General features: G+C 41.2%; 1 protein-coding gene across 2 annotated transcripts in view; it reads right to left on the bottom strand.

Moving 5' to 3' along the window:
- The window catches only part of LOC126335366 (TBC1 domain family member 20), a 185,325-nt gene that overhangs the window by 83,202 nt on the left and 81,294 nt on the right, over nucleotides 1-20,829 (bottom strand). For both annotated transcript variants that reach the window (XM_049998570.1, XM_049998571.1), the window contains one exon: nucleotides 20,390-20,506. In XM_049998570.1, coding sequence (XP_049854527.1) covers nucleotides 20,390-20,506 — 117 coding nt within the window. The remainder of the gene's footprint in view (nucleotides 1-20,389; nucleotides 20,507-20,829) is intronic.

Below are 20,829 nucleotides of genomic sequence, written 5' to 3'. Positions count from 1 at the left end.
GTGAGAGTGAATGTGTAGTGTTTCAGGATATTTGTAAACATCCCAACACAGCATTTGAAAGCCGTCGAAAAGAGGTGCTCTCGAGTAAGTTGAATAAGGATAAATGTAGTGGGAAATGGAAACTGTGTGTTTTCCTTTCTTGTATACGGTGAATGTGGAGCAGTGGTGGACCCAGCGAGAAGGGGACCAGTAAAAAATTGTATTACAACCACTGGTTGTCTGGGAGTCATTTGTGCCATGGTGCAGCAAGTGCCTGAATCCAAGAGCCATGGAGTAAATGACGCACCAACAAGGGTGTAATGAACATTTGAACAGCAGTAGTTGTTTATCTGTCTCTGCTCTCTCAGGTCCTAAAGTATGCATGTACGGACATATTTGAATGTACTCAAGAGAGTGGTATTACCTTATCAATTGCTTGTTGTGTTGTTAAAAGAAATAGTAAAAAAGATGGGCAAAATATACCCCTGTTTGTGAGAAGTGTGGCTATTTATTTAGTAGTGCAATAGAGAGAACTTGTGCAAGCATTTCAGAAATCTTCACCGCAGTTGGATCGACAGGGAGGTGGCACGGAAAGATCCGAACCAATAAACAACTACTCTGAGAAGACAGTATAAAGGTAATACTACTTTCATCTGGCAGTGTATTAGGGTCGGCAAAATACTGCCCAGCTGTATCAGCCAGGGACGCAACTTACCACTAGAGCTGGTATAAGACCCACCAAAAACCCTACAAAATACATCAGCAGGAGAAAATGGGAAAAATACACCCCAAACGCAGACGGACTGCTAAGTTTTATAAGGAAAAGTGCTAATACACATTAACAGTCTGAATCATTAATTTTCTATTGCAGAAGATACTTTGGGTCTGCTTTATGAATTTGGCTGTCTGCTAAGGTTTTCTAATATGACTTATGCCACTAGTACAGTCGTGATTTTAATCAATAAATAATTGAAGTTCAAAGACATTCAATTTGTTGCGTTACTTATTTGATGTAAAAACTCCCTATATTATTTTACTTAAACCAATGTTAACAAGTCTGTAAAGAATTTATCAACTTGTCATTTTTTCAAATAGGAACTGTTTTCAGCAGTGGGCAGTCACTACCCACATCTGACACACCAAAATCTGATACACCCAATCGTGTAATTATGTTCCCCTCCCAAGAAACAAGTATCAAAACGTGGAGGTAACTAGCAAACTGCACATAATGGCACACGGTTGAAGTATTTGTGGTCTTTCTTGAAGAGGATCTGCACATTCAGTTGCAATCTATAGGTATTTTATTGTACTGTACACAGATCTATAGATATGAAAATGTATCATTAAAACTAAACACTCCTCCTTCGAGCTAAGTATAAATTCAAGGGCCAGCAATTAACCTCCGCTATTTGTTTTGTTCTCATATTAATACAATCACAACTGAGTACAGTTGAGAAAACACTATTAGTGCGATCTCGCAATTGACAGCACAGCCCATTTTTGGAAAGACACGTCGATGTAAAGGAGGTGGCTTGTGGAAATGTTCTAATTAGAGATGCAATAGTCAGTGCCTGTATAATTTTTTGGGAAATAGGTGATCATAAAAACTTTTTATATATAAACATATCTATTTGAAATTTTATTTTTGATGAGCATACACAAGGACTGCAGACAACTAACTCACACCCTCATTTCCAGACATTGTACAGGTGAAGTAAGAACAACTATTATGTAGTCTGTTTTGTAATGAAATAATCAGGACATCTGGATGTGGAATGTAATATTCGACTAAGGGGAAGTGATTTTTGTGACTATAAAAACTCAGAATCAAATCTTTTAACTGATGCATTTTCTTAAGTGGACACAGTTGACTGATGAAACTGTACTGTAATATTAAGTATCTAATATGTTCATAAGAATGGAATTTTCTGTAGAAGTGTAATTCAGAAAGCATGAAATTTTTTGTTACGTAAGTAGAAATGTATTTATAATCTTCAAAACACTATGTTGTTTCAAATGATAACATTTTTTCCATTCTCACAATTGAAAACTACCTCTTAACAAAATATAATCTGTGATTATAGAAACAATTTTGTTTAGTTATAACTGGAGTTACTTTACTGGATGTTCAAATGGGGTTCCTTGGCAGAACAGATCTAGGAGAAGGAAGTAACTGTGAAAGGAGATATAGTTCATTATGTATTGGACTCGGACACACACACACACACACACACACACACACACACACACACACACTGTTTTCATACTTCTGAGACAATTTTTTTCAGATTCTAGTGCATCTTGTCAACATTCTTTACATGCTTGTCTAAGGAGAAGAGTGACTGACATATTGTACACTTCTTTTCATTTTAGAGCAGCCATGATTACAAAAATAATCGCCAGTTTCAGCCACACACCGCCCATCTCTAGTCTCTACAATATGAAAAGAACAATCTACATCACAAATTTAAAATCTGAAAAAAATTCATCAATTTTATTTGTAACTAGCTGTACTCTCTCTCTCTCTCTCTCTCTCTCTCTCTCTCTCTCTCTCGCTCTTCCCCTCTCCCCTCTTCTATCTCCCCCTGCCTCTCTCTATGTACATTTACTCCCACCCCTCTGTCCATATCCTCTTCTTTCTTTCTCTGGCATTAAACCTTGTTTATTGTTACTGTAAGTTCAGATCCTATGGTAGTAGAATCCTTACGATAAGCTGCTGTTATGGTAGGCCAAGTTTGAGTGTGTGTGAAATGGCTTCTGGTGCAGTACACCACTAAGACAATTTCTCCCTGCCACTACCGCACAGCTATGCTGCAGGGTCAGGTAATAAGATAGGAGAATGAAGGTTCTACAACACTCCAACAAATTAGTGACAAAGCCACACCAATGAGTTAAAAGGGTTTACTTCTATTTGTCACTTGTTGAATAACAAGGCCTCCAACACTGCACGTATTATAATAAAAAACGCCCCTCAATGGCTAAGTGCAAATAACCTTTGGCAAATTTCTCAGTACATAGCAAATGCAATTTACAAAAACTGTCTGTTCACTTCTAAGAGTTCACTAAATGATGTTCCCTGTCTAATTCAGCCCTGGATAATGATCTATAACCAAGGGGGTGAGAGCTGCTTTTCTATCTTCCGAGCAGGCTTCTGTCCACTGTTGTCGGTCACTGGCGTATTGTACTCTGCTGGAAATTGGCTGAGGTGAAGTTGATTTCTTCATACTCAGCACCACCTACGGCACTAGCAAAAACTCGCGCAAGTGGCAAGTCTCTAATGGCACTGGCACCAGCTCAAATCTTGGCACCTGTGCTTTTTCCCTGGCTATGTCTTGTTCTGATGACACAGCATACAAGACTGACTGCTTAAAATACTGCTTACATTCATCACCTGCTTTCTGTGCAGTTGGCCATTCCTTATGTTCATTACCGAAAATAAGTAATACTGCTACTTGTCAATTTAAGCCATCCGCATTTCTGTGCTTCTTCCCAAGTTTATGTGTGACTTTAATATCAAATTCACTTGGTATTACTGCCCATTGCTTCTATCTATTAGAAGGATTCTTTAACATCAACAACCATTTTAATGCCACATGATCTGCTATTACTCTACACTTTTTACTGTACAGATAACATCTGAAATATGTGATTCCATAAATAAGGCTTAAAATCTCTTTCTCCATTGTGCGATAATTTCATTCTGCAGAATTTAGTTGTCTTGGTGTGTAAGCTACTGGATGTTCTATGCCTTCTACCTCCTGTGACAGCACACAGCCAAGTGCTGATGCATCACATGATACAACAAATTCTCTATTAAAATCCGGATAAGACCAATATTGGACTCCATCTTAAAACTTCTTTTAGCTCCTCAAAAGCATGCTAGCACTATTCTAACCACACAATTTTAGTCCCTTTCTCAACAATTGTGTCAATGGTGTGACAATACCGGAATCATTTTACGGAGTGGGAGTAGTAGTTTGTGACTCCTAAGAAGGAAGTGCAAAATGGCTAAACAGGGATGGCTAGAGGACAAATGTAAGGATGTAGAAGCTTATCTCACTAGGGGTAAGATAGATACTGCCTACAGGAAAATTAAAGAGACCTTTGGAGAGAAGAGAACCACGTGTATGAATATCAAGAGCTCAGATGGCAGCCCAGTTCTAAGCAAAGAAGGGAAGGCAGAAAGGTGGAAGGAGTATATAGAAGGTTTATACAAGGGCGATGTACTTGAGGACAGTATTATGGAAATAGAAGAGGATGTAGATGAAGACGAAATGGGAGATACGATACTGCGTGAAGAGTTTGACAGAGCACTGAAAGACCTGAGTCGAAACAAGGCCCCCGGAGTAGACAACATTCCATTAGAACTACTGACGGCCTTGGGAGAGCCAGTCATGACAAAACTCTACCAGCTGGTGAGCAAGATGTATGAGACAGGCGAAATACCCTCAGACTTCAAGAAGAATATAATAATTCCAATCCCAAAGAAAGCACGTGCTGACAGATGTGAAAATTACCGAACTATCAGTTTAATAAGCCACGGCTGCAAAATACTAACGCGAATTCTTTACAGACGAATGGAAAAACTGGTAGATGCAGACCTCGGGGAGGATCAGTTTGGATTCCGTCGAAATGTTGGAACACGTGAGGCAATACTGACCTTACGACTTATCTTAGAAAAAAGATTAAGAAAAGGCAAACCTACGTTTCTAGCATTTGTAGACTTAGAGAAAGCTTTTGACAATGTTGACTGGAATACTCTTTTTCAAATTCTAAAGGTGGCAGGGGTAAAATACAGGGAGCGAAAGGCTATTTATAATTTGTACAGAAACCAGATGGCAGTAATAAGAGTCGAGGGGCATGAAAGGGAAGCAGTGGTTGGGAAAGGAGTGAGACAGGGTTGTAGCCTCTCCCCAATGTTATTCAATCTGTATATTGAGCAAGCAGTAAAGGAAACAAAAGAAAAATTTGGAGTAGGTATTAAAATTCATGGAGACGAAGTAAAAACCTTGAGGTTCGCCGATGACATTGTAATTCTGTCAGAGACGGCAAAGGACTTGGAAGAGCAGTTGAACGGAATGGACAGTGTCTTGAAAGGAGGATATAAGATGAACATTAACAAAAGCAAAACGAGGATAATGGAATGTAGTCAAATTAAATCGGGTGATGCTGAGGGAATTAGATTAGGAAATGAGACACTTAAAGTAGTAAAGGAGTTTTGCTATTTAGGAAGTAAAATAACTGATGATGGTCGAAGTAGAGAGGATATAAAATGTAGACTGGCAATGGCAAGGAAAGCGTTTCTGAAGAAGAGAAATTTGTTAACATCGAATATAGATTTATGTATCAGGAAGTCGTTTCTGAAAGTATTTGTTTGGAGTGTAGCCATGTATGGAAGTGAAACATGGACGATAACTAGTTTGGACAAGAAGAGAATAGAAGCTTTCGAAATGTGGTGCTACAGAAGAATACTGAAGATAAGGTGGATAGATCACGTAACTAATGAGGAGGTATTGAATAGGATTGGGGAGAAGAGAAGTTTGTGGCACAACTTGACTAGAAGAAGGGATCGGTTGGTAGGACATGTTTTGAGGCATCAAGGGATCACAAATTTAGCATTGGAGGGCAGCGTGGAGGGTAAAAATCGTAGAGGGAGACCGAGAGATGAGTACACTAAGCAGATTCAGAAGGATGAAGGTTGCAGTAGGTACTGGGAGATGAAGCAGCTTGCACAGGATAGAGTAGCATGGAGAGCTGCATCAAACCAGTCTCAGGACTGAAGACAACAACAACAACAACAAGAACGATTGCAACTCCTTTACATATTCTGGTATGATAAATTCACATACAGCTCTAATTAATCTTGCAGTATGTATTTACTCCATCTTTACCTATAATATGACCTACGTATGCTACCTCTTCCATCACAAAATTACACATTTCTCCACTCAAAGTTAACTTTGCTGCTTTCAATCTTATGAATACTTCCCTTAATCATTGAGTACAGTGTTCCGTACCACTCTCATAAACGATCACGTAATTGAGAGATACTAGGCACTACCATCGTTTTAAACTTCTGAGTACTCCGTCCAACAATCACTGAAATGTTGCAGTTGCATTTTTTAATCCAAATGGCATTGTTTTGATTTGGAAATGTCCTCACATTGTCGAAAATGCTGTTTGTGGCAATCCTGCAATGCAACCTCTATCTAATGATAACCACTCCTGCAATCCATTGCTGAAACATATTCGCATTGCCCTGAATGGTCCAAAGTTTCTGTGATGTTTGGCAAAGGGTAGGTGACTTTTATGGTTTTCACATTTAGGTGTCTGTAGTCACAACAAAACCTGCATTTTTGTGTTCCATCCATTGACTTTCTTTTGGCACGATGGGTATTCCTGCCCCCCCAATGCACTATTACTTTCTTCAATAATCCCTTCTTTCAGCTGTCAGTTGAGAAAGTCCTGCAAAATTGGCAGCAAGAACCTAGGTATTCTGTATAGTTTGTAGTAGACTGGTGATTCGTTCCCGGTTGATATGGGGTGCTGTGTAACATTTATTCCTGGCAATGGTCCTTTTGAAAAAAATAAATCCTTAAATTCCAAAAGTAATTTTTCCATACGTTCCATATTGCTTCCCATTAGGCACTTCAATTTTTCTCTTAATCCGGTTTCAATGGTGTCTGGCAACTGTCTGTGGCTGACACCTCTCTATGTCCCATTCTTCTTCCTCCAGGATATCCATATTAGCGATTAACAACCCCTTTGTTAATACTATGTCCTCTGCTCTACATAAGCAGGTACCGTTTATTTCTTTATGCATACAATACCTCTTTTAACTAAGCAAATCGTATGATGTAATACTTTCTTCTAATGGTTCCATCCCCTATTGGCAAACTAGAATCAACAATGATCTCAAGAGATTTCCCAGTATCCTTAGGTACACAACCGTGTGAGTCAAGTCTTAGTGTGGTCATTCATGGTGACATCGCTACACCAAACCCAACTGAAACATTTTTCCACCATGTTCCACACTATGTTGCGAAGATCGATAATGGCACAATTCTGACATAAGAAATCTAATCCCACAAACATGTCATAGCCTTCACTCATGTGTGGCAAAATCTCTCCACACTGTTTAAATTGAACTGTATCTAGCAAAAGTTTGTGTCCATCAATCCTCGCGGAGTGAGATCTTTATCCCTCATTCCAAGATACATGTATCGTGGTGAGTCCCATTGCTTACGTTTCACCAGATCACTACTGGTGACTGACACATGCATCCCCATATGTCCAATAAAAACCTCAACCCAGTTTTCCTACTATTCTACCTATCACATAATCCTCCTCTTCACATGATTTCATAGCATCCAACCTTATTGGGAATGACTGTAATGGACCTGGAGTTACCCCTGGTAACTAATGCCTTATTCTTCCCCATTGCTCTACTTCTAAAACTATTACTTCCTCTCACTTAATCCACAACAGCCTGAAGCTGATGACATGCCTCCTTAAATGCCCGTTCATCTACATCTGAAACATTTATACTAGCTGCAAACACTATCCGCTTACCCTGTATTCTAGTTGACAAATCAATATCCTCACACTCTATAGCTCACCACACTGCTGTGCACAAATCCATGAGACCTCCTGTCCTGCGATTTCCGCATAAAACCACTTTAAAAAAATTGTTTCACAGTTCCCATATTTTTCTTAGTTATTACCACTAATGATTATCAAGAGCTCAGATGGAAACCCAGTTCTAAGCAAAGAGGTGAAAGCAGAATGGTGGAAGGAGTATGTAGAAGGTGTATACAAGGGTGATGTACTTGAGGACAATATTATGGAAATAGAAGAGGATGTACATGAAGATGGAATGAGAGATACGATACTACGTGAAGAGTTTGACAGAGCACTGAAAGACCTGAGTCGAAACAAGGCCCCGGGAATAGACAACATTCCATTAGAACTACTGACCGCCTTGGAAGAGCCGGTCCTGACAAAACTACCATCTGGTAGCAAGATGTACGAGACAGGCGGAATACCCTCAGACTTCAAGAAGAATATAATAATTCCAATCCCAAAGAAAGCAGGTGTTGACAGATGTGAAAATTACCGAACTATCAGTTTAATAAGTCACAGCTGCAAAATACAAACACGAATTCTTTACAGACGAGTGGAAAAACTGGTAGAAGCAGACCTTGGGGAAAAGATCAGTTTGGATTCCATAAAAATGTTGGAACACGTGAGGCAATGCTGACCTTACGACTTATCTTAGAAGAAAGATTAAGGAAAGGCAAACCTACATTTCTAGCATTTGTAGACTTAGAGAAAGCTTTTGAAATTGTTGACTGGAATACTCTCTTTCAAATTCTAAAGGCGGCAGGGGTCAAATACAGGGAGCAAAAGGCTATTTACAATTTGTACAGAAACCAGATGGCAGTTATAAGAGTCGAGAGACATGAAAGGGAAGCAGAGGTTGGGAAGGGAGTAAGACAGGGTTGTAGCCTCTCCCCGATGTTATTCAATCTGTATATTGGGCAAGCAGTAAAGGAAACAAAAGAAAAATTTGGAGTAGGTATTAAAATCCAGGGAGAAGAAATAGAAACATTGTAATTCGGTCAGAGACAGCAAAGGACCTGGAAGAGCAGTTGAATGGAATGGACAGTGTCTTGAAAGGACTATATAAGATGAACATCAACAAAAGCAAAACAAGGATAATGGAATGTAGTCGAATTAAGTCGGGTGATGCTGAGGGAATTAGATTACAAAAAGAGACACTTAAAGTAGTAAAGGAGTTTTGCTATTTGGGGAGCAAAATAACTGATGATGGTCGAAGTAGAGAGGATATAAAATGTAGACTGGCAATGGCAAGGAAAGTGTTTCTGAAGAGGAGAAATTTGTTAACATCGAGTATAGATTTAAGTGTCAGGAAGTCGTTTCCGAAAGTATTTTTATGGAGTGTAGCCATGTATGGAAGTGAAACATGGACAATAAATAGTTTGGACAAGAAGAGAACAGAAGCTTTCGAAATGTGGTGGTACAGAAGAATGCTAAAGATTAGGTGGGTACATCACGTAACTAATGAGGAGGTATTGAATAGGATTGGGGAGAAGAGAAGTTTGTGTCACAACTTGAATAGAAGAAGGGATTGGTTGGTAGGACATGTTTTGAAGCATCAAGGGATCACAAATTTAGCATTGGAGGGCAGCGTGGAGGGTAAAAATCTTAGAGGGAGAGCAAGAGATGAATACACTAAGCAGATTCAGAAGGATGTAGGTTGCAGTAGGTACTGGGAGATGAAGGACCTTGCACAGGATAGATTAGCATGGAGAGCTGCATCAAACCAGTCTCTGGACTGAAGACCACAACAACAACAGCAACCCCTAATTGTTCCCAATAGTGTCTGGCTCCCTTAAGAGCTTCTGTATGTCATACATAAGTTTTATCTTCCCCTGTTAGTCTCAACTTTGCAACATTCAATAATTCCTTATCAGACCAGCCTTCCATCAGATCCCTATTTCTGAGGTCTCCCACAAAAGTCTGCATGTTTTTGGTTGCCTTGCCAGAAAAAGGGGAAATTAAACTTGTGATTGACAAATCTACAATCCTTTGTGATGGCTGCGATTCTACCAACCCATACAGCTCTGTGTTATCTGCTGTTAGTCATGCTACCTTTCCTAACAATACGTGTACTACTTCTGGCTCCGACTTGTTATGCCATCTGCCTCCTTGAAATTCATTTTTTTCACTCTTTACTAATTAACATCTGTGAGTATAATCTGCATTTTCAAAAAAGAAAAAGGTTGGCCCTTAGTCATAAAGAATATACCACCAGATTAATTTTGTGCTTCGTTTTATGTATGTAATTGATTTTCTAATTTATTTTCACTATTCCTAGTTAGTAACTTTCATTATAGGGCAAAATCAGTAATTGTTTCATAACTTAAATTCTAGTGTTGACTTATAAACAAATATAAATTCTGTACAAATTATAAACATTTGACAAATGAAATACTAGTAATCATAAAGTATCTATTTCGCTCCATCTAAAAACATGTCAGCAAAGTCAGCCCTTAATTTATTCCTAAGTTATTAACAGTTTTGTCAAAATTAGTGTTTGTGTAATGATATTTGTTAATTTCATGATTTAAATAAATAATTCAGCCTAACTCTTGTGGTAGAAGAAACTGTTAAAAAGTTAATCTAATAGTTAAGTTTTAATTGCAGTTCCTGTAAATTGAACTTCAAACAATGTGTAGTTTCAGTACCTATTATTGTGGGGATATATAAGGGCCTGATTTTTGGTCCCAAGTGAGTCAGCCCACGGCCGAGTTTCAGACAAGAAACCTGTGTTGGTTAGAATAACAATGCATCAACTTAACTGTGAAATAAGTTTAACACAATTAGGCCATGTGTTAAAACAATAACAGTGTCTGTTCAATACACAGCGCAATATTCTGCAAGAGTTGTAAACTGTGTGGTTAGGTTTTTCCTGCTTTTTGATGTTCAACAGTAAACTATTGAAGCAGTGTGTGGATCTTTACTTGCAACCCATTAAGGACACTTATCGAAAGTTAAACAATAGTGCACTGGCCATACAACTGTGTATTATTGGGGGTTATGAACAATTGAAAGTAAAGAACTGTGAAACGCAAATGTGCACCTGTCAGCTACATCATTTCAAGTAGTCAGTGTTGATCTTCCAACCCCATTTTTCAGCCAGTGTAGCAATGCAGTACGTTGACACCAAGGAAAACAAATGAAGAAATAAAGCAAGCAAACAAGACAATCCCACACCACAAGGTCATCTTCGCATAATGAAGTGGTACTGGTTGATGTGTATGGGGATTTACCGTTGCCTGCATCCTGCTATTCTGCTTATTGACATGTCCTTGGAGATGGAAATGGGCTTCATCTCTCCACAGAATGCTCCATGGGCATTCATTTTCCACTTCGAGGTGAGCAAGAAATTTCAGAGCAAATGTTTGTCTTGCTGACAGGTCAGCAGGAAGTATCTCTTGAACATGAGTTGTTTTGTATGGATAATAATACAGGGTGTTTCATAGGATTTTATGCACCATTGTTGCACGCGTGTCCAATGCTCAGGTAATTCCCCACGCACTGAATGCTGGCGCACCATCGCTCAACTCCTTTTGCAACGCTGTGGCCACGTCTTCCACAGATATCTGATCAATTGCTTTCCTCCCTCTAACTCACTGCACTTCAAAAGAACATGTCTTCTAGAATGTTGCAATCATTTTCCCTAGACTCTTAGCAGACATTGGGCCAATGCCTTTTTTCTTACTCTGCAGAGCTACTGGTGCACAGTCACTGTTTTTGTAAAAGGACTTTACCAACAGCATACGATCCTTTATGGAGACAGTCATGTTCGGTGTCTTGAATGCAAACTGAGGAACAGCCATGTGCCACCTGTGTATAGGCACACATATTCCGACAATAGTGTTTGGTCAAATTTCCATGGTTTTATTTTTTGTTCCATGGTGTTTCTCCCTGTGTCAATAACATGCTGTTCAAATTTGACATCATTCTGAGCAGTGGTTCTCTTCCCACAGCATTTTTAAAGTGGAAATTTAATTATACACACACTATGTATATAATTATATGCCAAATGGCACTCCAGAAGGTACATAAAAAATGCATGTACTCAAATGCAACATTGTGCCAAAATTTCAAAGAAATCGAAGAAAAACTTTCAGAGATTTACAATTTTGTACAAATGAACATTTACATGTTTGTTTATATAGATTAATGAAAAAAAAAAAAAAAAAAATCAGCATCCACAAACTTCGTATACATATGTCACAGGTGACATCTGCTGACCAGAAAGTTGTCGTACTAAATGTAAGGACAGCAGGGAATAAAGTTAACACAGTCACAGCATAGCTAGAAGACATGTGACATCAATCTACAGCAGGATACAGCCCTGTGCTGTCTGGGTCATGTTGTCTCTGTTGAGCATGCGGTCAGTAATGTAAATACCTCACAACCTGAAATAAAAGTCCCATCAGCAGCTGACAGCGTGTATATTCTACTAAATCATTCCTCATTTTTGTTTTGTAGAAATAAATCCTTTCTACCTATAAATGTGTTTTTCATTGCTTTTATATATTGTAGAATATAATTTTGTTTTTAAATTTTCAGTAAAATGTAAGAAACAATCAAAGCGCGCACAGCACACTAGAATTGTTTTTTAAAGTTCTAATTCATTGTAACTTCTATGTATATCACCTAGTTCTCTGGCGATGTTCTTACTTTAGTATGATATTGCTTTCTTCACCAAATGACATCTATGATTTACAGGAACAAACAGCATGTATTTTTATTTTTACTTTACTTTAACTGCAAAAAGAATTGGCAAGGAGTTTCATAGATTTTATGTTAGTAACTTAGATCTTCCTTTTCCTTTCCCTACTATATGGATAATGCAGGCCTGAAATCTATAAAGATTATCACAATGCTGATATTGTCAAATATAGGTTGGTTGGTTGGATTGGAGAAGGGACCAAATTACGTGGTCATCAGTCCTTCCGATCTTGGAATAACTAAAACCGATAAAACCTCACACTATAAGAGGGAACTACAATGGCTATAAAATTATGAATTATTGACAAAGAAGGAAGGAAGAAGGCAAGAAGAAGAGGGAAAGAAAGTGACTAATGACGAGCATGCAGGAAGAAGAACAGGTAGACACGATAGACACTCAAGATAAAACAGACCCATAAGGAAAGAAGTGGGAAGGCAGAGGGCAGGGGTAAACCACCAAGTCCAGTTGAAGCCAGTCCAATCGGGGCAAAGGGGGGAGCAAGACGGCCAGCTATCCCCTCCACCCACCGATAAGTTGAAGGTCCCATCCTTAAATACAGATCCCGGGTTCGAGTCCCGGTCGGGGCACACATTTCCAGTTGTCCCCATTGAGGTATATCAACAACACCTGTTGGCAGCTGAGGCTTTCAATTAATTATCATTTATTCTAGAGAAGCTGCACGGTCATCAATGGTATCTGTTCTTTCGAGAGCAGTTATTATCTTCATATATAGTTAAAGGCTACCCGGCCATTGACCTTCGTCTGTGCGAATGTGCACAGTTTGCCCGAACTCTTATGGGAATCATCACCGTAGTGTGCACGAGTAATGAGTGGATGGGCAAATATCTATTAGGCGCATTACGTATGTAGATGTGGACAGTTGGGAATGTGGGTCTCACGGGAAGCATGCAAGGGATAAGTCCCTGCAGTTGCGCTATTCATCTGTGTCCTCGGTGGCTCAGATGGATAGAGTATCTGCCATGTAAGCAGGAGATCTCAGGTTCGAGTCCCGGTTGGGGCACACATTTTCAGCTGACCCCATCGAGGTATATCAACAACACCTGTTGGCAGCTGAGGGTTTCAATTAATTATCACTTAAATGAAGCAATAAAAACCCCCAGAATGCAGAAATCATAAAACTAGATCAGCCACTGACGCAGTGTCGGCTAATGCAACGAGTAGTGAGTCATGAAAGCTAAAAGTTCGTTGCAGGGTGGCTAAGTTGCGACAGTCCAGTAAGAGGTGAACCACAGTCAGCAGACAGAGAGTGGGTCCTCACGACGGAGGAGATAACCATGAGTCAGCCAAGTACAGCCGATGCAAAGCCAGCAAAGGACGACAAAGGCCTTACGAGAGGCCCGTAAGGAGGACCACCACATAGTTGTAGAAACCTTTATTGCCCTGAGCTTGTTTGGCGAAGAAATAGTGTGCCATTCTGCATTCCAAAGTCCCAAAACCTTATGTTCTAATGCCGAGCAAAGGCCTATTTCCGGAATGCTAATAGCAAGAGGTGGTATGTTAGTAGCCAATTTCGCCAGTCAATCTGTAAGTTCATTGCCAGGGATCGCAACATGGCCTGGATTCCAAAGGAAAACCACTGAGCATCCACGTTGATCAAGGAGAGAAAGGGAGTCCTGGATAGCTATGACCAATGGGTAATGAGGGAAGCATTGGCCGATAGCTTGCAAACTGCTCAAGGAGTCATTACAGATAGTGAAGGACAGTCCTGAGCACAAGTGGACATGGTCCAGTGCACGGAAGATGGCTACCAATTCTGCAGTAAAAACACTACAGCCATCTGGCAAGGAACGAAGTTCCGTGTGTCTCGCATAAGTGTAAGCATAACCAGTGTGACCAGCTACCATGAAGCCATCAGTATATATCAATTCTGAACCCTGTAATGAATTGAGGAGACAGTAGAATTGGTGGTGAAGGGCCTCCAGAGGGACAGAATCCTTTGAATTGATGGAGAGATCAAGACAGAGCTGTGGCCGAGAGACGCACCATAGAGGGGTATGTGTGTGACCAGAGAAAAGAGGCGGTAAAGGGAAGTGCTGGAGCTCATAAAAGAGCAACTGAATGCTGGCAGCCACGGTAAGCCCACTTTGTGGCCACCGTCATGGGAGGTTGATCTCCGTGTCTGGATAAAGGAGACCATAATTAGGGTGCTTTGGGGTGCACCAATTGCAGAGCACGTAAGATATCAGCTCTTGTTGGCACAAAACTCGCAGCGGTGAAATCCCCACCTCTGCGAGAAGGCTAATCACAGGGCTGGTCCAGAAGGCACCAGTCGCAAGTCGTACCCCACAATAGTGGATGGGGTCTAGTATCTGCAATGTCGAAGGTGATGCAGAACCATAGACAAGACTCCCATAGTCTAAATGAGACTGGACCAACAACCAACACTTTGTACAATCGCAGTAGAATAGAGTGGTCTGCACCCCAGGTGGTATTGCACAGACATCTAAGAACATTGAGGTGTAGCCAGCATGTCCTCTTCAGCTGGCGAAGATGCAGGAGCAATGTCAACCGGCCACTGAAGACCAGACCCAAGAAGCAATGGGTGTCCACCACCTTGAGCGATTGGCTATTGAGGAACAGGTCTGGATGGGGATGGACTGTACGGTGACGGCAAAAATGCATGACACATGACTTGGCCACCGGAAACTGAAAGCCATGGGAGAGAGCCCAAGATTGTGCCCGGTAGATTGCCCCCTGTAGACGACGTTCTGCAGCATACTTGGCAGAGGAAGCAACGGAGATACAAAAATCGTCAGCATACAAAGAGGGGGACACTGTCAACCCAGCAGCTGCCACCAGTCTATTAATGGTTACGAGAAAGAGGGATGTTCAGCACAGAACCCTGTGGAACCCCATTTTCTTGCCAATGGGTAGTGCTGTAAGAGGAACCAACTTGGACCCGGAAAGAGCGACAAGAAAGAAAGTTACAAATAAAAAACGGGCAGAGTGCCATGAAAGCCACATTCGTGAAGGGTGGTGAGGATGTGGTGGTGCCAGGTGGTGTCATAGGCTTTATGCAGGTCAGAGAAGATCACAATGAGGTGTTCTGATGGGCAAAAGCCGACTGGATAGCAGACTCCAGGTGGACCAAGTTATCCACTGTAGAGTAGCCACAGCAAAAACCACCTTGAGTCGATGACAAAAGGTCGTGGGATTCAAGGGTCTAAAACAGCCGCCAACTCACCAGGCATTCAAGGAGCTTGCAGAGGGTTTTGGTATGGCTAATTGGACGATAGCTGAAGTGGTGGCTTCCCAGGCTTCAAAACCACAATAACGATGCTTTCCTGCCACTGGGTAGGAAATACCCCTCACTGCACAGACAGTTGAAAAGGGTCAGTATACAACGGTGGCCAGCCACTGATAAGTGTTGGAGCATTTGGTTATGTATCCACTCCGGTCCAGGAGCCGCGTCGGGACAAAGGGCGAGGGCACTGGCGAATTCACACTTACTAAATGGGGCATTATAAGGCTCCAAGCAGTGAGAAACAAAAGACAAAGGTAGTCTTTCTGAGCATTCTTTCAGGAGGAGGAATATGGGTGGATATTGAGTCGATGCGGAGGCTTGAGCAAAGTGTTGAGCAAAGTGTTGAGCAAAATGCTCTGCGACAAAGTCCGGATGGGTAAGGACAACACTATGCACGGAAATTCCTGCAATGCTGGTGGGAGGATGATGGCCAAAAATTCGCCTGAGTTTTGCCCAGATTTGTGAAGAGGGTGTTTGTGGTCCTATGGTAGCCACATATCATTCCCAGCAAATCCATTACTGAAATTTGATTAGGTAACAGGCCCAGGTGCAGAATCATTTAAATATCAGAAGGAGAGCAGTAGAAGGGTGCCACTTGAAGCGATGAAGAGCACGGTGGCAGTCATCTATGGAAACAGCAATTTTCGGAGTCCACCAAAGGACCATCTTCCGATGGGAGAAACCCGAGGAAGAAGGGATGGCTGAAACAGCATTGGAAAGAATGGTGGCAGTCAAAGTCTGAGTAGACTCACCAATACCGCTGTGTGGTAGTACAGGGGGATGGTAGCAGAGTAGAAGGCACCCCAGTCAGCTTTAGAGAAGGCCCACCTGGGAGGGTGACGGAGTGAGAAACACTTAAGGAAGGTCAAAACAATTGGGTAACAATGGCTGTCACATAAGTCATCGTGGACACCCCACTGAATGGAGGGAAGAAGATTGGCATTGCACATGGAGAGGCCAATGGCAGAGAAAGTGCCATGTGCCACACTAAAGTGTATGGGAGTGCCGTTGTTTAGTAGACAGAGGTCAAGCCCTGCCAGAACAGCTTCTACTATCCTGCCCAGGGTAGTAGTCGTGTGACTACCCCAGAGAGGGTTGTGGGCATTAAAGTCCCCTAGAAGCAGGAAGGGAGAAGGGAGTTGTTGAAGAAGGGTGGTTAGAGAAAGGGATGTGGGCGGCCTGTCAAGTGGGAAGTAGAGATTACAGATTGTGATTGGAGTCACCAGATGGACCCTGACAGCAATCGCTTCCAGAGCGGTATGGAGGAGAACCCATTTACTAACATTGTCCTTGCAGACCAAGCTGCAAACACCACCACCAGAAGCCTGCAAGGGGCCAATGTGGTTCTGACAAAACACGTAACCCCGAAGGGTGGGTGAGCAATCATTGACAAAATGGGTCTGCTGGAGAGCAATGCAAGCAGCAGAGTAGGAGGAAAGAAGGGGCTGCAACTCAGGAGGTGACTCAAATATCCATTACAGTTCCACTGGAGGATTCTCAAGCTGGAGTCCAAATGAGAAGGGAACTGACCGGAGCCAGTCACGCCACTGAGTCACCATCCATCACCAGTAAGGATGGGGTAATGTCCATATAGATAGGGTTAGACTTGATTGGTTCCTTGGCTGGAGGAGGGGAAGATGGCAACTCAGGGGGGTACAGGAAAGGCCTTGCCCTTGTTCTTTTGTTTCTTTCTTCTCTTGTGAATGAAGAGAAGGGCAGACTGCAGCGAGGTTGGGCACAGAATTACACCTGGCAATCTTGGCACCCATCGGCTGTGGATCGCGCAGCCAATATGGAGCTGCAGATCACCTTTCAGTAGGGTGCCAGGAAGAGGAGTCCCAGGAGCAAGCTCCAGTACTGGCAGTTGCTGAAGAAGGGGGACACTTCTCCGGAGGGGGAAGGGGAGCAGCACCCGAAGGGACGGGCATGGGTACTGATGGGGAGTGGGAGAGTGAGGGTGAAGCAGAAGATGTGGGGCGAATGGGGTGGGTCTGGGAAGAGGAGGGGGTAGTTATGTGATCTACCCATCTAATCTTCAGCATTCTTCTGTAGCACCACATTTCGAAAGCTTCTATTCTCTTCTCGTCCAAACTATTTATCGTCCATGTTTCAGTCCATACAAGTACTTTCACAAACGACTTCCTGAAACTTGAATCAAAACTCGATGTTAACAAATTTCTCTTCTTCAGAAACGCTTTCCATGCCATTGCCAGTCTACATTTTATATCCTCTGTACTTCGACCATCATCAGTTATTTTGCTCCCCAAATAGCAAAACTCCTTTACTACTTTAATTGTCTCATTTCCTAATCTAATTCTCTCAGCATCACCCGATTTAATTTGACTACATTCCATTATCCTCTTTTTGCTTTTGTTGATGTTCATCTTATATCCTCCTTTCAAGACACTATCCATTCCATTCAACTGCTCTTCCAAGTCCTTTGCTGTCTCTGACAGAATTACGATGTCATCGGCAAACCTCAAACTTTTTATTTCTTCTCCATGGATTTTAATACCTACCCAGAATTTTTCTTTTCTTTCCTTTACTGCTTGCTCTATATAGAGATTGAATAACATCGGGGAGAGGCTACAACCCTGTCTTACTCCCTTCCCAACAACTGCTTCCCTTTCATGTCCCGCGACTCTTATAACTGCCATTTGGTTTCTGTACAAATTGTAAATAGCCTTTCGCTTCCTGTATTTTACCCCTGCCACCTTTAGAATTTGAAAGAGAGTATTCCAGTCAACATTGTCAAAAGCTTTCTCTAAGCCTACGAATGCTAGAAACGTAGGTTTGCCTTTCCTTAATCTTTCTTCTAAGATAAGTCGTAAGGTCAGTATGCCTCACGTGTTCCAACATTTCTACGGAATCCAAACTGATCTTCCCTGAGGTCGGCTTCTACTAGATTTTCCATTCGTCTGTAAAGAATTCGTGTTAGTATTTTGCAGCTGTGGCTTATTAAACTGATAGTTCGGCAATTTTCACATCTGTCAACACCTGCTTTCTTTGGTATTGGAATTATTATATTCTTCTTGCGGTCTGAGGGTATTTCGCCTGTCTCATACATCTTGCTCACCAGATGGTAGAGTTTTGTCAGGACTGGCTCTCCCAAGGCCGTCAGTAGTTCCAATGGAATGTTGTCTACTCCGGGTGCCTTGTTTCGGCTCAAGTCTTTCAGTGCTCTGTCAAACTCTTCACGCAGTATCGTATTTCCCATTTCATCTTCATCTACATCCTCTTCCATTTCCATAATATTGTCCTCAAGTACATCACCCTTGTATAGACCCTCTATATACTCCTTCCACCTTTCTGCTTTCCCTTCTTTGCTTAGAACTGGGTTTCCATCTGAGCTCTTGATGTTGATACAAGTGGTTCTCTTTTCTCCAAAGGTCTCTTTAATTTTCCTGTAGGCAGTATCTATCTTACCCCTAGTGAGATAAGCCTCTACATCCTTACATTTTTCCTCTAGCCATCCCTGCTTAGCCATTTTGCACTTCCTGAGGAGGTATTGAATAGAATTGGGGAGAAGAGGAGTTTGTGGAACAACGTGACCAGAAGAAGGGATCGGTTGGTAGGACATGTTCTGAGGCATGAAGGAATCACCAATTTAGTATTGGAGGGTGGTGTGGAAGGTACAAATCGTAGAGGGAGACTAAGAGATGAATACACTAAGCAGATTCAGAAGGATGTAGGCTGCAGTAGGTACTGGGAGAGGAAGAAGCTTGCACAGGATAGAGTAGCGTGGAGGAGGAGGAGGAGACGACGACCACCACCACCACCACCAGCAACATTTTACCGTGGAAGGAACATTATCATATTTCTTATTTTGTATGTATTTCCCCCCTCCCTTTTTACGACATGCATCCTTTGCTGTGGATTTATGAAATGAAAAGTACATCTACCTACTTATAAATGCCATTGTGTTCAAAATAACAGTAAGTGCAGTGTGATTCTTATTATTGCAATGGTGGTTAAAGATAATTTCACAGGTAAGGGGAAAGAGTGTGGTAGTTGAGTGTGTATGCATACTTTCCTGTAATCTCTTTGTTCATAGAAGTGACTGCCTCAGTCTATTATGCTGTAGGTGCCACTGACCTCAACTTCAGTGTCTATCATGAAGCTTTGTGGAACGAAGATAAAGTCTCCCTTAGGCTCCACAATGATACCTTTTCCAACTTATCTGTAGTAAAGTACACTCCAGAACGTATTTCCCCATTTGACTATTTAATTGCAGTGATTGCTTCATGAATTAGATCTGAATTTTTACTACCAGAAACGACCATTGTATTTTGGATACAGGTGTATTCTTCACTGGTATGCCAGTGAATAAATCATGTTTTTTTTATTATTTTGTCCCGGATGTTAATATTCTGTTTATTTCACAGACAAAGTCTGATAGTGTGCGACTAATCTCACATGGTTACTATTTACACAATGTTACAATGTCTTCATAATAGAACCAACCAATTTCTATATTATCAATAATATCAAAGAATGTGAATGTTACAAAAATCTGACTTCTTCACTGCAATAATGTGGTTTGTTTATGCAAATGTTGGGAAGTTATTTTATGCACTTCAGTGTATACATATCTACATCTTTGTGGAGCATGTAAAGCAGTAATGTAAACATATCACTTACAAAAACTTACCATACCTCAATAAAATATTTTTTCCACCAATTTCATGCTTCCAACTTTCAATAAATAATGGAGCCACACTATCAAAAGTGAATATAATCATACACTTAAGGAATTATCTGCAACTCTGACATTAATTTATCCATAGACATATTTATTAATTATTTTTTAGTTTTACCAGTGACGAGACCGCCTTCAGACAAAGCAAACTGTTTTAGACTTTTAGGATCACGTGATGTCTCTAAAACAGCTTCAATTCTCTTAATTTTCTCTTGCATAACAGGTGAAACAGGAACTGAAAAAAAAAAAAAAAAAAATGCAACATCTGTAATTACTATCAGTAGTGTCAGACTGAACCTCAGACATTAGTAATAAACAAGCTCATTTCAACTGCGTGCTCTATTCAGAATTATCTACTAAAATAACCAAGCGAATCTTTGTGGAAAGCCCATTTAAACTCAGCACAAAGAGACACAAACTTCTACAAGTAATTTATGTTTTATGGAGTAATGGTCAGACATTCCATGGCTACTTTGTCAAAGCTGACTACATTGGGCCACCACTGCAATGAGGGGTTGAGATAGGTGGAACAGATCAAGGGAGAGATGATACCAGGAG

Source organism: Schistocerca gregaria, chromosome 2 (genome assembly GCF_023897955.1).
Source record: "Schistocerca gregaria isolate iqSchGreg1 chromosome 2, iqSchGreg1.2, whole genome shotgun sequence".
NCBI classification, from domain to species: domain Eukaryota; kingdom Metazoa; phylum Arthropoda; class Insecta; order Orthoptera; family Acrididae; genus Schistocerca; species Schistocerca gregaria.
Note: the sequence above shows the minus strand (reverse complement) of the source record. Positions and strands in the feature narration are given on the sequence as shown.